Source organism: Xiphophorus couchianus, chromosome 9 (genome assembly GCF_001444195.1).
Source record: "Xiphophorus couchianus chromosome 9, X_couchianus-1.0, whole genome shotgun sequence".
NCBI classification, from domain to species: Eukaryota; Metazoa; Chordata; class Actinopteri; order Cyprinodontiformes; family Poeciliidae; genus Xiphophorus; species Xiphophorus couchianus.
This window is the reverse complement of record NC_040236.1, coordinates 30,027,886-30,040,825: the sequence shown is the minus strand read 5'-3', so window position 1 is coordinate 30,040,825 and position 12,940 is coordinate 30,027,886. Positions and strand designations below refer to the sequence as shown.

General features: G+C 36.8%; 1 protein-coding gene across 23 annotated transcripts in view; it reads right to left on the bottom strand.

Moving 5' to 3' along the window:
* The window catches only part of dock7 (dedicator of cytokinesis 7), a 49,471-nt gene extending 38,554 nt beyond the window's left edge, over positions 1-10,917 (bottom strand). For all 23 annotated transcript variants that reach the window (XM_028028857.1, XM_028028848.1, XM_028028851.1 and 20 more), the window contains exons 1-14: positions 10,768-10,917; positions 7,073-7,172; positions 6,061-6,236; positions 5,319-5,387; positions 5,101-5,230; positions 4,468-4,680; positions 4,223-4,308; positions 4,054-4,120; positions 3,449-3,598; positions 2,522-2,602; positions 2,099-2,261; positions 1,316-1,458; positions 1,137-1,230; positions 868-1,030 (exon numbers count right to left, since the gene is read on the bottom strand). In XM_028028857.1, coding sequence (XP_027884658.1) covers positions 868-1,030; positions 1,137-1,230; positions 1,316-1,458; positions 2,099-2,261; positions 2,522-2,602; positions 3,449-3,598; positions 4,054-4,120; positions 4,223-4,308; positions 4,468-4,680; positions 5,101-5,230; positions 5,319-5,387; positions 6,061-6,236; positions 7,073-7,172; positions 10,768-10,805 — 1,673 coding nt within the window. In that variant the 5' untranslated portion in view covers positions 10,806-10,917. The remainder of the gene's footprint in view (positions 1-867; positions 1,031-1,136; positions 1,231-1,315; positions 1,459-2,098; positions 2,262-2,521; positions 2,603-3,448; positions 3,599-4,053; positions 4,121-4,222; positions 4,309-4,467; positions 4,681-5,100; positions 5,231-5,318; positions 5,388-6,060; positions 6,237-7,072; positions 7,173-10,767) is intronic.
* Positions 10,918-12,940: the final 2,023 nt, after the last annotated feature.

Here is a 12,940-nt window from a genome sequence, read left to right as displayed (position 1 = left end):
AATTAAAGTACATCACTAAGTACAATTTAAATGGAAATTTTTCTGGTACTAATTCAACTCACTTGATTAAAAAAAATAGTGATGTTACTTCTGTAAGGCTATTGCTATTGTCTTACCGCCCTGACATTGTACTAACATGCTTGTTTGCGCCAGACAAACAAACTTCTAAAACCTGTGCTTTTATAGAGGCAGTTACCTTTGATCAATGTCAACTATTTAAATACGTTTGATCGTCATTGACATGACTTTTTGAAGACATCCTGGGAAGTCAGCCATGTCGTATTTAGTCCTTTACATGTCCGACATGTCAGTCCTTTTGGATTTATTCTGTGATCATAAAATTATAATATGGTGAAATTTTGTGTTGTATGATTTGAAGATACTTTTAAAACATACTAATAAAAAAGGTCCACCCCGTCTTTCTCTCCCCCCTGAGAAACTGAAAAATTCTTTTAATCATAGGATGTGATAAATCAGTCTCTACTGGATGGAGAACGTTTTACATGCAAAACAGCAAGTCTGGCAACAGTGGGGCCCTGTTGGCTGCTGTCTGGTAACATTTAATTTTCTAAGTCACCTTGACAAAAATAGCCCTTATTCAGGTGGACAACGTCCACTATGTACACAGATCGAATCTGTCTGTGCATGGAGGTGCTGTCAGTGTGTGCAGGGTTCTGGCAACCATGACCTTCACAAAACAACAGGAATGAAATAAACAATTACAATCACAGCAGTGAACTGACCCAATTCATCAAGTCATTTTCAAAATAAAGTAAATGGATGAGAAGAGATTTAATTGGTCTCCTAAAATTGATGAGACAGACATAATTAAAGAAAACTCTTAAAGTAAAAACTATTTTCGTGTACCTGTACGTGGTGTTTGGCACATAGACGTCCCTGGCAGGAAATTCCAGGATCTCTCTGGTGGGGCGCACCCTGCTGTCTGGGTAAGGTTTAACCTGGGTAAGGTCAGGAGTCAGGCAATAATGGGGGTTCTCTGGAGCTGGAGAGATGTCCAACTTTAATTGGGCTATGGTGATAAAAGGTGGGAAAGAAAAAATAAATAATTAAACTGAACAATATTGTTCTGTTTTTCCAATGTCCTAAAAGGTGATACATCAAAGAGTTGTCAGAACCTGTTATGGGCCTGAGCCTCCTCAGGACTGAAGAAGGTCTCCTCATATCAGCCAGAAACTTAAACAAATCTTCATCACTGAGCCTGTCCCCTTCCTATCAGGAAGCATGAAAGCAAAGAAATTTATTAAAAGAAAAACACCATAATGAATGATAATGGGTTTTCTGAATAAACGTGTACCTGTTTAAAGAAGTTAGTAATGGTAAGTGTTGCAGGCCTAAATCCTGTCAGACTGCATGATTCATCTCCGCTGGTGGTCCTCTCCAGGGAGCGCCTTCCCATGATGCTCGAGTTCCTCCGTTCTGACCATGAGCCTTTTCTCTCTTTAAACATTAAAGAAAAACTAAATTTAGAATAAAAAACCTTTTAAACTTAGCTATTTTTTAAAAGTTTTTATTGGCTCTAGTGGCCTTTATTTGATAGTGAATAGACAGGAAAGTGTAATGAGAAAAGGGGGAGGACATGTGGCAAAGGTCGCTAGGCCGGGAATCGAACCTGCGACGGCTGCGTCAAGAACTAAGGCCTCCATATGTGGGTTCTGGTTAACCCCTGCGCCACCACAGCACCCCAAACTTAGCTATTTCTAATCTGCCCAGCAACTAAGGCAGCTAAAAGAAAACATTGCATAGATGAAACATTGCATTGCACCACGTACATTGCAGGACCAAAGGCTGAACAAACAACTCAAAGTAACACTCCAAGGATCAATTTAGCTGCATGTTTTTGTTGGATGTTTATTTTCTCTGACTTTTCTTACTATTTGTTGTCAGAAAGTGTTTTTAGATAAAGGTTTTAAAGGGTGGGAATGCACCGACAGGTCCAAAAGGCTCATGCATGGCTGCCAGCGCTTCTAACCCTCCCTGGACCCAGTTAAATGCATACCTGTAAACATTTTGTAGAATTGCAAGTCTATACTGTTGTTTTAATTTCAATGTTTGCTTGAGTTATACAGCTAATTCAGACCTGATAGGCTCATCTCTAATTCGGTATCTCTCTCCAGACTGCCGGCGCTGTTGACAATGTTCATCAGGTGGATGGCGGTCCATGCGAAAGGCATCCTGTAGCGACCCAGACGCTGACAGAATTGCTCTGACTGACTTCGGAGCTTCTCCAGTTTCTCTTTGTTCTATAAAAAATATATTAAATTAAGCATACTTGCAATTTACTAATTAAAGAGCCATATCACAAATTATGGTCTATCCCTGAAGCACAACCTCGCTCCTATTAGTTAATTTAAATGCTGATACTGTATATTTTGATAAATGTCAAAACAAGCCATTAAAAAAAGAAATCTGGGTAACTATATGGATTACCTGCACATTATGTCTTCAGTTTAGATGTAAAATTTCTGCATTTATTTTTTGATCTAATTCCTACTGATCGTACCTTGGCTGCATCTGATTCCTTGAAGACCATGTAAGGCTCTGCACATTCTCCAATATCACCTTGCTGAAGTACCTTTTCTAGCTGTTCACAAAAGAAAAAAAACAGGTTAATGTGTAGCATATATATATATATATATATATATATATATATATATATATATATATATATATATATATATTTTTTTTTTTTTTTTTTTTTTTTTTTTCCAGAAAAGGCTCCATCAACACAAACCTGTGTCGATGGAGAATATTCCCTTAAACATGCCAAACCTATAGCGGGTAACATTGCGCAAAGCTAAAAGCTATATCAGCCAATCAGAATCCTTCAGGACAACCACTACTTCCTGTTACGAATTAAACATGGGGCCAGGAGATTCGGTTGTGTGGAGAGATATATAAGTTGACCTACTTTTAAATACCATATTAGAATATAAAGTTAATAAAACACAAGACTATGTCGATTGGGAATCGTGCCAAAGCAAGTATGGATATACTGGTACATTCTTTGCCACAGAATGTTTGTGTGCAAACCTAAAACTAAGTTTTATTTTTATGTGAACCCAAAAACTATTTATGAAATCTCCACTGATAAATAATTGCTTTTAGTAATATCAAACTGAGTTTTTGTGTGGATGAAAGGTCAAAACGCATAAAAATGTATGTTTTCCCAGAGATCCCAGAAAAACTTGTTTGTTATGAACTACTAAAACATAAAAATACATTTTAATCCTTTCCTTTAATTATTAGTGACTACACAGACCATCTAGTTAGTTGCAAATGTTGTATTTCAAATATATTGTTTCTCCATCTCTGTTACAATCAACATAAAGTATTACCCCTAACATTTTTAATTCTGAAGAATTAAAAGTAGCTAAGAATTTTTAAATTCATCACTGACGCAAACGAAATCATAGCAAAGCTGCTTCACCTTGATGACCAGGAAGATATCCTGGGAAGGATAGGTGATGGAGAAAATGGCAGAGCGTGCCAGAGTGGAGATGGCTGCCGTCTGGATGTGCGGACGCAACATTCCTTTCATCTGCTCCGAATTTAAGTCGAAGAAAAAGTTTTCAGATATCTAAAGGGAACAGAAAATAAGTTATAATTTGATTATTTTAGACAAAATATGCATCCGTATGACAACAAATACACTACAATAATAATAACATATTATTTTTTTTAGCCAATGGCTTGGTAACTGCAACTTGATTTCTTGCACACAGTTGCTGACAAACATGGTAGTTTCAGAGAAAAATGAGCCCCTAGTGAATCAATAGAGCACAGAAGCGAGGCAATATATATGAGAGAGCTACATCTCAAGGCCACTGCTACCCTCTAGTGTTTGTTACTGTAACATAATTCCAGTGTATGATTTAACCACTGTAGATTCTTGAAACCTTAACAGAGCACAGCATAAAATTTTACAGTCCACTCATCAGATTTCCTTTATCCTCCCAACAATTTTAATGGTTTGCAGAAGTGACCGCACAACTCAGGGCCAGGAAAGGAACTGAGAAAAGCATAACAGCTTACCTTTCTCTTTTCCTTGACATCATATAAGGCCAAACTAGCAAATATGGGTTCAATTTCGATCTCAAACCTTCAAAAGGAGGAGTAAAAACAAGTGAGTCAGCAAAAAGGAGCAGTTAAATATAACTAGAGAGGTTTTCTTTTTTCCTGAAAAAGTCTCTCCACCACTTACTTCAAGGACAAGCATTTGACGAGTAGCCTTTGGCCAAAGTGCTCTTTAGGTACTTCAGGCACACAGTGGCGCTCAATGGGCTCCTCCTGCACATGCACAAGGAAAGCACAGAAGAACACCAGAAAATATACTTGTAGGCAGTCATTAAAACAAAAATCAAAGTCCTATTTGGATTGAGTGATGAACAAAACTAAAAGCTAAAAGCTATGAGAGACAAGATGTTAATTTGAGAATCAAAATGTTACCTCATCGAGAGCGGGGTGTAAAGCAAAGAGTTCGCGATGGCGGCTGGTCTTGCGCTGGTCTTCATTGTGCCGATCAATCTCCTCGTTGGGGGCACGGTCGAGGAGGTGAGGGAGAAGAGCGTCTGGGAGGGAATTCTTCAAGTCAAAGATGCTGCAGGCCCAGCTGCCGCGTGGAGTGTCATCTATAGACATTGATCGCCTCTTCAGATCATCCTAAAAAAACACCAAACACCAGTCAAAACCATAACTGTAGTCTATTTCCTAGTTTTGGAGCAGTCTCCGATACATTCGGCATTCACATATGCATTCGAAGCACACTGCAATTCACTTCAACTGAACCAAGACCTAGGTTTGTAGGCAGACCACAGTTTGTTTTTTGGTCTGGATCAGAGTTCAATTGCACATTCACACCTACCTAAACAAACAGCTCTTTCTTTCATGAACTACAGTGTGATTAAAGTGGACTAGTTGGGGCTGGTCTGAATGCACCCTAAAAACAAAGATCACATTTAGGAAACACTTATAATAAAACGTAAAGAACAAGACCAAGAGAAAGGACAGCTTGTGTGATTCACTGCATCTTCCCGATATGGAGAGCCAATAAAGAGCTACAGGGTGGCTGGAAGCTGGTACCTGGTCATCCTGATAGCTGCTGCTGTCTGGCATCTCATCGGCCTCAAACACTTGCTTAGGTAAACCTTTCTGACGCTCCTTCTGCTTGTCCAGAGTGTTGGGGTTAAAACCTGTGCCAAGTTTATGATATCTGAAAGAGGAAGCAGCTGTTAACATACACAGTAAATCACCTGATATGGGAATGAAATGGTGCAAAGAGTTAATAAGGAAAGCCTTACTTTCTGTTAACAATGGCCCAGTCTTCTGTGTATGATCTGACACAATCTCTGACATGAGTGTCAGTGTCCCTGCAAACCGATCAGACAAGCATTATTTTAATATCAGTGCATAACTACAAACAAATACACAAAGACAGAACCTATCCGACTAATTTCCAAGTTTTGTGTAACACCCCATAAAATATTGCGATGTAAGGGTACAATAGCTATGCATAAAAATGATGCAGCATTTACCATAAAGCTTCTCAATATATCAATCTTCCATTAATTTGTTTGTTATAAACTTTACAAATGTTTTGATGTAAACAAAACATTTGTAAAGTTTTGTTTACAAATGTAAACAAAACTAATAAAAACATAATTGTTTTTACCTTCAGAAAAAAACAATTATGAAGTTATATGATTTCAACTCAATAGCGTGTTTTATCAGTTAACTATTTAATCTTATTCAAACTGTAAAAATATCAGGTGAAGGCAATAATTTAGAACAATAGTCAAAAGTTGAACTTCTCACATAATTGATACTTCTGCTCATGGTGCTAAAAAAACAATATCAGCAGACCATGTCAATTCAGTTCCACTGAATGAGGGCTTTTTTAAGCAAATGTCTAATATGTTTATTAGACATAATAAGGTGATTTTCAGTTGTTTTTATGGATCATGTCCACCCTCTATAAAATGAACACTAATTGCAAATTTTGCACTTTATACTGAAATGTGTTGCTAAATAGCTTTTATTTACCCTTCTTCAGGGACAGCTGGTACAACGGTGCGACATTCCCTGGGTGTGTAGGTGACCTCGATGTCATCAGGGGGAAACTCAATCAGATCTCTGAGGGGACCGGACTCAACAATGGGGGGGTGTGTGATGAGATACTCCTCAAAGTCCACTGGTTCCACTGCCTCTGTGAGTGGAACCTGGTGGCCAGAGACAATGAGAAAAGTTTAGGGGAAAAAAGGAAGAATTATTTTACTTGTTGTTTATCACCATATATAGAGTGAAGGAACAACAAAATTAAAGTATGGAATCATTCTTTTGTTACTTTTGCTTTGTAGAGCACTTCTAGCTTTTGGATCAGCTCCATTTTTAGCAGAATGGCACCATGACATTAGCACAATTTGCTCCAGCCATTTTCCAGATGGTTGGAAAACTAAAAAATGCATTGGATTTTGATTATGGAACTCATCATCCCAAACCTCTCCAGGTTGAGAATAACAACACTGGACAGTTTAAGAAGACTCAAACTCATCTATTTTCAGTGCAATTAACATGTTTAAAGCATAAGTCAGAAGATTCTAGAGAAGCAAGAAGGGAACTTGTATTAACAGAGTGCATTAAATCTCTGTTTTATCTATTTTACTTTTAATCCCTATCCATCATGAACATGTAGACTTCAGTTGTAGTAACACTGGAATAGGAATCGAACCTGGGAAAGCTGTGTCAAGGACTGCAGCCTCTCTATATGGTGGATTTGCTCTGTCACTGACCACCAAGTGCCCCAGCACTACACTTTTATCAAGCAAGCTGTCAGAGCTTAGGCAAGGCAGCAATAAAATTACTACAGCAGCAATAATATCAAAGTCATTCAACTGTCACTCCTTATCATACTAAATAGTGAAAGTGCAAGTCAACTCTTTCACATAATCATAACATTAGCCAAAGTGTATCACCTACACTGAATTACAATCTACTCTTTGTGTAGAAAAGCAAGCAGCTGAAAGCAGCTGGGTGGAAACAGCTTTACATCACTCACTGTGTTGCTAGATGTTGTTCCAACGTTGAGGTTTTTGAAGAGCTGCGGGGAACCGCCATACTGACCAGCTATCTGCTTCCTGACCTCTGCTGCCACAGTCCTGCAGAGAAGAACAGAGGAAAGATGGTCAACGTCAAAAAAGTGTACTTACAATTTCTGAACTCTGATTGTAATATTAACAAAGCACTTGAATACTCTTGTACCTTATTAGTTTTGTTAATTGTTTTTATCACTTCAGACATTTGAGAATAAAAAAGATTTAAATTACTTTGGAGCTGTTTTTATACTTAAACAAATCTGTGTACAATATTTACTTGAATGTACCATAAAGGCACAGTTTTAAGGATATCATCATTTTGGACTGTTTGAATGCTGCAGGCAGCTGGACATTCACTTCAGATGTTTTTCTCCAGTACCAATGTGGTTCATGATCAGTTTTTCCCAATCAGTCAACCATACTAAGCATTAGCAGGTGCAACTGACAACAACACTCTTAAAGTGTGGAAGCTGTTACTGACTAATGTTATGTGTTATGTTTATGTTTAACAGAAAACTATTTTTACCACCCCATGAAACATATTCATTATATGCTGCAAAAGGGTGAAAGAGAACAAGACCTTTTTTAAAAAAAAAGATGTTGTTGAAGTAGAGGCCTTTAGACAGGAGATGGAAAGAGGTTGAACAAGGAAGAAATGCAGGATTCAAGTTTGAGAATCAAACTCCAGATAGCTCAATCAAGGACTAATAGAACATTGCGCTACAGGAAGACTGAACAGAGCACAGCAAAGTGGCTCTCTTTGTTGTTCTTTTATCTTTTAACTCTGTTATAGAACATAACTATTTCTGGAAATGTCGGTAGCTTACAAAAGGAGGCTACATTCTCCAAGATTACACAGAGCCTGCCGTTTTAGTCATGCTAACTATACAAACTGCACTTACTCCTGAGATAAACTAACAAAAGCTTAAAATATTAACTCAATCATTCTGATTTTAAGTATTTGTAAAACTCTATTCTACAGAAACTGCATTCAAACACTGTCAAACTGCCTCTGTTCCAAAAGATGATTTATGGCTACTCCTCTGCATTGACTGATCAAAGCTGTACAAAAGGCCAGGAAAGGAAATTGACAACAAATCTCAATTGGTGCATCTCTAATATTTATCAGTTTTATACAATTTTATTTCATTTTTATGTGAATGTATAAAACAATAAAAAGAAGCTGTGTGTGTGCGCCATATATTTAAATTAAATTATTTAAATTTATTGGGACGAAAACAACTTCTTTACATAATATGGTTAAAAATCTAATTAGTTTGTTATTATGATGTAATCAAACTCAAACTACTAGAGTTCCTAAATGCCTTGGTTAGTTAACTGCCTCAAGCAAAGCTGAAAGCAGTTGGCTATTATATTACAGATTGGTAAAGCAAGTTAAGCCTCACATTTTAGCCCCACTTATTAGAGGGTTTTCTCATCTGTCTCTGGTTTTTCAGCACAACACTTCCAACGAAATGACATGATAAACAGCCTGGTGATTCAAACAACGTTCTGGTTACTCAACAGCTTTATCCTCTAAGTAATATACTGTACAGTAGGTCAGGGAGCTACCATAAACTCTGTTCTGTTTGCTGGAGACAACCTAATCATATCTGTTGCATCATAGATAGAATGTAAACAACCAAGTGGCATTAGAGAGCTTGATAACGCTGCCAAACAGAAGTCAAAATAAGCACTATGATCCAACGTGCCGGTCTTTATTCAGTAAACACTAGCTTTATGGCCACAATTTCTGGACATCACTAAAACCTAGAAATAACACATGAACTCACAGTAAACAAGGGTCACAGTACAAGAAGTTCAAGTGGATAATACATGTTTAAGGAAATGCATTCAGTTTGTTTTTAGTGTCACACAATCAAAACTTTCACAAGCATCAACATGCCTTAGACGGATTTTTTTGTTATTCAGTAAGATGAATAAGATCAACCATTTAAACAGCCTTTACTTTGTCTTCTACAATGAAAGTAAAGTAAACAAAAGTTTGACTTGTATTTCTGTACTTTTGAGCATTTGCGATCACAAAAGTCAAGAAACTAAAAAGCAGACAAAACATGTTAGGACTCAGTTGGTAGATCTTAAATAGTAGAGGGTTGTTGTCACACAAAAAACACTTCTGTCTCCTGATTTAGTACAATTGAAAGTATTCATTCTCATTGATATAACTTGTTATGTTAAAACCACAAACATCCAAGTATTTTTTGGAATTTTATGTGGCAAGTCAACATAAAGTACCACATAAATATGAACTTGAAGTTAATGATAGATGATTTTCTCATGTTTTTATACAATTAAAGATCTGAAAGGTGAAGTAAGCAGGAAGATCAAGGAACACAGCTAAAAATAACTAAAACATAACTAAAAAGTATCCCAAACTGCATCAATCCACTATTCAGAATTAAAACTACTGGACAACTGCAGACTTGCCAAGACATGATTTTGTTTTTTACCAAATGGCTTGTGATCATGCTTTGAAACCTTCTGTGTCCTTCATTAATGTTTTGAGGTTAAGCAAATGAACAGTTAATTTAAAAAATGCAGAAAAGATTTACATTATTTTTAATTATTAAGTATGATTATAAGAGGACATAACATTTTACACTGGTTGCAGTTCAGAATTAAAATTCTGATATTTTGAAGAGATCTAGTAATCTTTAACTCACAGTTGTGGTAATTGTGTTAATTTTGTAGTGTGTACACTATATAATACTTAATACCGTTAATTACATTTTGGTTTTATTAGCAGATTTATCTTGACAACATCAATGCCAAATGTACACAATGATACAAAAGATAATTGATGATTTGATTCCTCTTTTTTTAAGAACATAAAGAGATGGCAGTTAGAATGTTATTCTTCCTCAATTTTCAGATTTCCTCATTCTTCATCAGATCGTATCGCACAGAATTCATAAACAGCAAACAAGTGGGCGTTTTCCTCTAACAAATGCATAGTGACTTGTCTGTCTGTCCGTTAAGTCATCAGGGAAAAAAAAGATGAAATGCGTCCATTTGGACTGCTGAAGTGTAGAATAGAAGGAATGGTGGCATTTGACAGCTTGCACAAAGCCCCTTTGTTAAGGAGATTACATTGATCTGTCTGAGGAGCCGAGAGCAGATTATCACAGCGTTTAGCTGCTCTTGGGAAAGGCATTTATTTCTAATCAAAGTTACACGTTTGTGATCTACAGACATCTTAAACACATAGCTGCACAAAGTTCTATGAGAGTCAGCAGCGGTTACAGTAGCTTCCCATCGTTAGCTACTGTAGACGAGACAGCTAACAGACCAGAATTAACGGTTTTCTTTTCATTATAGTTCAGCCTTTTTCGGGATGGGACAGCTATCGGAAATATTTTTTTCATGCCAAAATATATCCGTATACACATTCCCATCAACCATTTGTTTGCATTTAGTGTAGTTTGAAAGTAGTAGCTAGCAGTGCAGCTGTCTGTCTGGGTGGGTCTGAGCATCTTCTGCCGCTACAGCTAACGAGAGGTTAGCAAGGAGGAGCCAGGCTTACTGGGCCTCCTTTAGCAGGGTTTCCCTGCAGCGGTGGTCTGAGGGAGACCCACATGAAAGCAAAAAGAAAAGGGTGTTCATTTACAGCGCTCATTTCGGAGTCTCCGGTCTTTACCTGCTGATTTTTTGGGCGAATGCGCGGCGTTCAGCCATGGCAGTGGCCGCTGATGTGCTTTCAGAAAATTCCCAGGCAGGCACTCTGCTCTTCTCTCAGAAAAAACACGGCCACAGGGACAACGGAAGAATGGGATCATTACCGTAAAGGCTGGAGTAGTACGCAACAGAACACACCCAAGAATGAGCTTTCGCACTTCTCTATTTGACTGTAGCTTCAGTTGAACTAATATCACAATTTCAGCTACAATTACTAGTACGACTGATGCTTTTAATTTTGTAGTGAATATACAAAATTATATATTATTATTATTATTATTATTATTATTATTGAAAACAAATGTATTCATGTGACTGAAACCACTAGTTATTATTATAATTATTATTACTTGTAGTAGCATAGAAGTAGTTGCTTTCTATTTAAGTGTCAATAAGAAGTTCTAAAAGTTTTAAAAAACAACGTTCAATGGTTGTGATTCCACTATTCTGGCATCTTCTTCTTGCTCAGAAAATTGTTTCTCTAATATTAGTGTACACCATTTTAAAAGAGCCATCTGGAGTACAAAGTATTACTCATATTACTAACTCAAATTCCTAAAACATCTAGTACCATTTTTAATAAAGAATTAATCAGAATGAAGCATAAGTTACTGTAGATTTGCAACAATGTATTTGCTTTGCAGTTTAAACACATGATGTTGCAACCTATTAACAGGTGATATGTCCTAATGTGTTCTGATTCAAATTGTTTAAAGTAGAAATATTGACTGTGAGCAAAAATATACAACGTACAAAGGTATTTTTTCTTCTTCTTCAAAACATTTTGGATCTCAGCAAGATCTTTCTCCAGATTTATGATAAAAATCCAGAAAAATAGAAGAGAGGATAAATTACTAGGCCATAGCATTCAAGGTTTTTTCAATGAACTGAGGGTGAAACATCCTATTTGGACCTTTAACAAAGATTTAAAGTAGAATGCAGACACACATTCTTTTTTCCTCAAAAGTAAATTCTAGATCTATATGACAGGCAATTTGTATGTATTTCATTGATGTTTGTAAATTTTTTGACTATATGTGAGTCATGAAAAGTTATCGTATAAGTTCATTACAAAGTATTTCCCAACTCTTTGGTGAGGATTTTGTCCTTTCAGTGAATCTCCCCTTTTTTATGAAAAACTTTGTCTTTTCTTCTCTTTAAAGTCTTCATGAATGATTTAATATGGCTGATTAATGACTGTGGAACAGGATGTTCAGTTGTTATTGCCTTTTTTAGCCGTTTGACGCAAGCAGATGATCTAGTTATATATATTTTGTCCACATAGCGCTAGCCGCTGACAGTTATTGAGCATCTCCTCTTAATATTGCTTGGAATGTGACATAAATTAAGATGTAAGGAGTAATTTAAGAAGGAGGGTTAATCATAAAACTAGTATTTCTTGACTTTTCTCTATCTGGTATTGATATATGCTGGTGAAATTTGCACTTTTTAATACATCTTCTTCTAGGTACCTTACCATTTCTTGATTTGTAAGAGAAAAAGCAGTATGTGCAAATTGACTGTACACATTGCACAATGATAAGATGAAGCACAAGCCAAATGACTTATAATATATTTTTCATGCAGTCTTTGTAGATGTATGTGGAAGTTACCACAAACAAGAAATTTACAATTTCTCAGAGACTTTATTTTTAAAATGTGGAACCAGGGGGACCTTAGCTTACATGTAAATTTGGGACTGCTGTTATTTTTAAAGTCAGTCCTGGAGGGCCGGCATCCTGCATGTTTTAGTTTTCTCCCTGGTGGTAGTTACAACCATTTCAGTATGTCAGAGTTTTTCTTAAGCCTCTAATGAGCCATCATTTGATCCAGGTGTGTTAAACTAGGGAGAGAACTAAACCACGCAGGATGCTGGCCCCTGAGTACCGACTAGTTACTCCTAGCTGAATACGTCCTCTTTAATACTACTTATACTGACGTAGAGCGAAAACATTACATTCACTATATGCTTTTAACAGAATATGGCGGTTATTTTGTTAAAAAATAAATGTCAAAATATTTGATTGAAACTGAACTATTAAACTGAAAGCGTCTTAAACTCCGCCTGGTTGGGCTGCCCTGGTATGTAAATCGAGCCAACTCTCGTCCCCGCTCCACGAAAAACCGCGAGATCA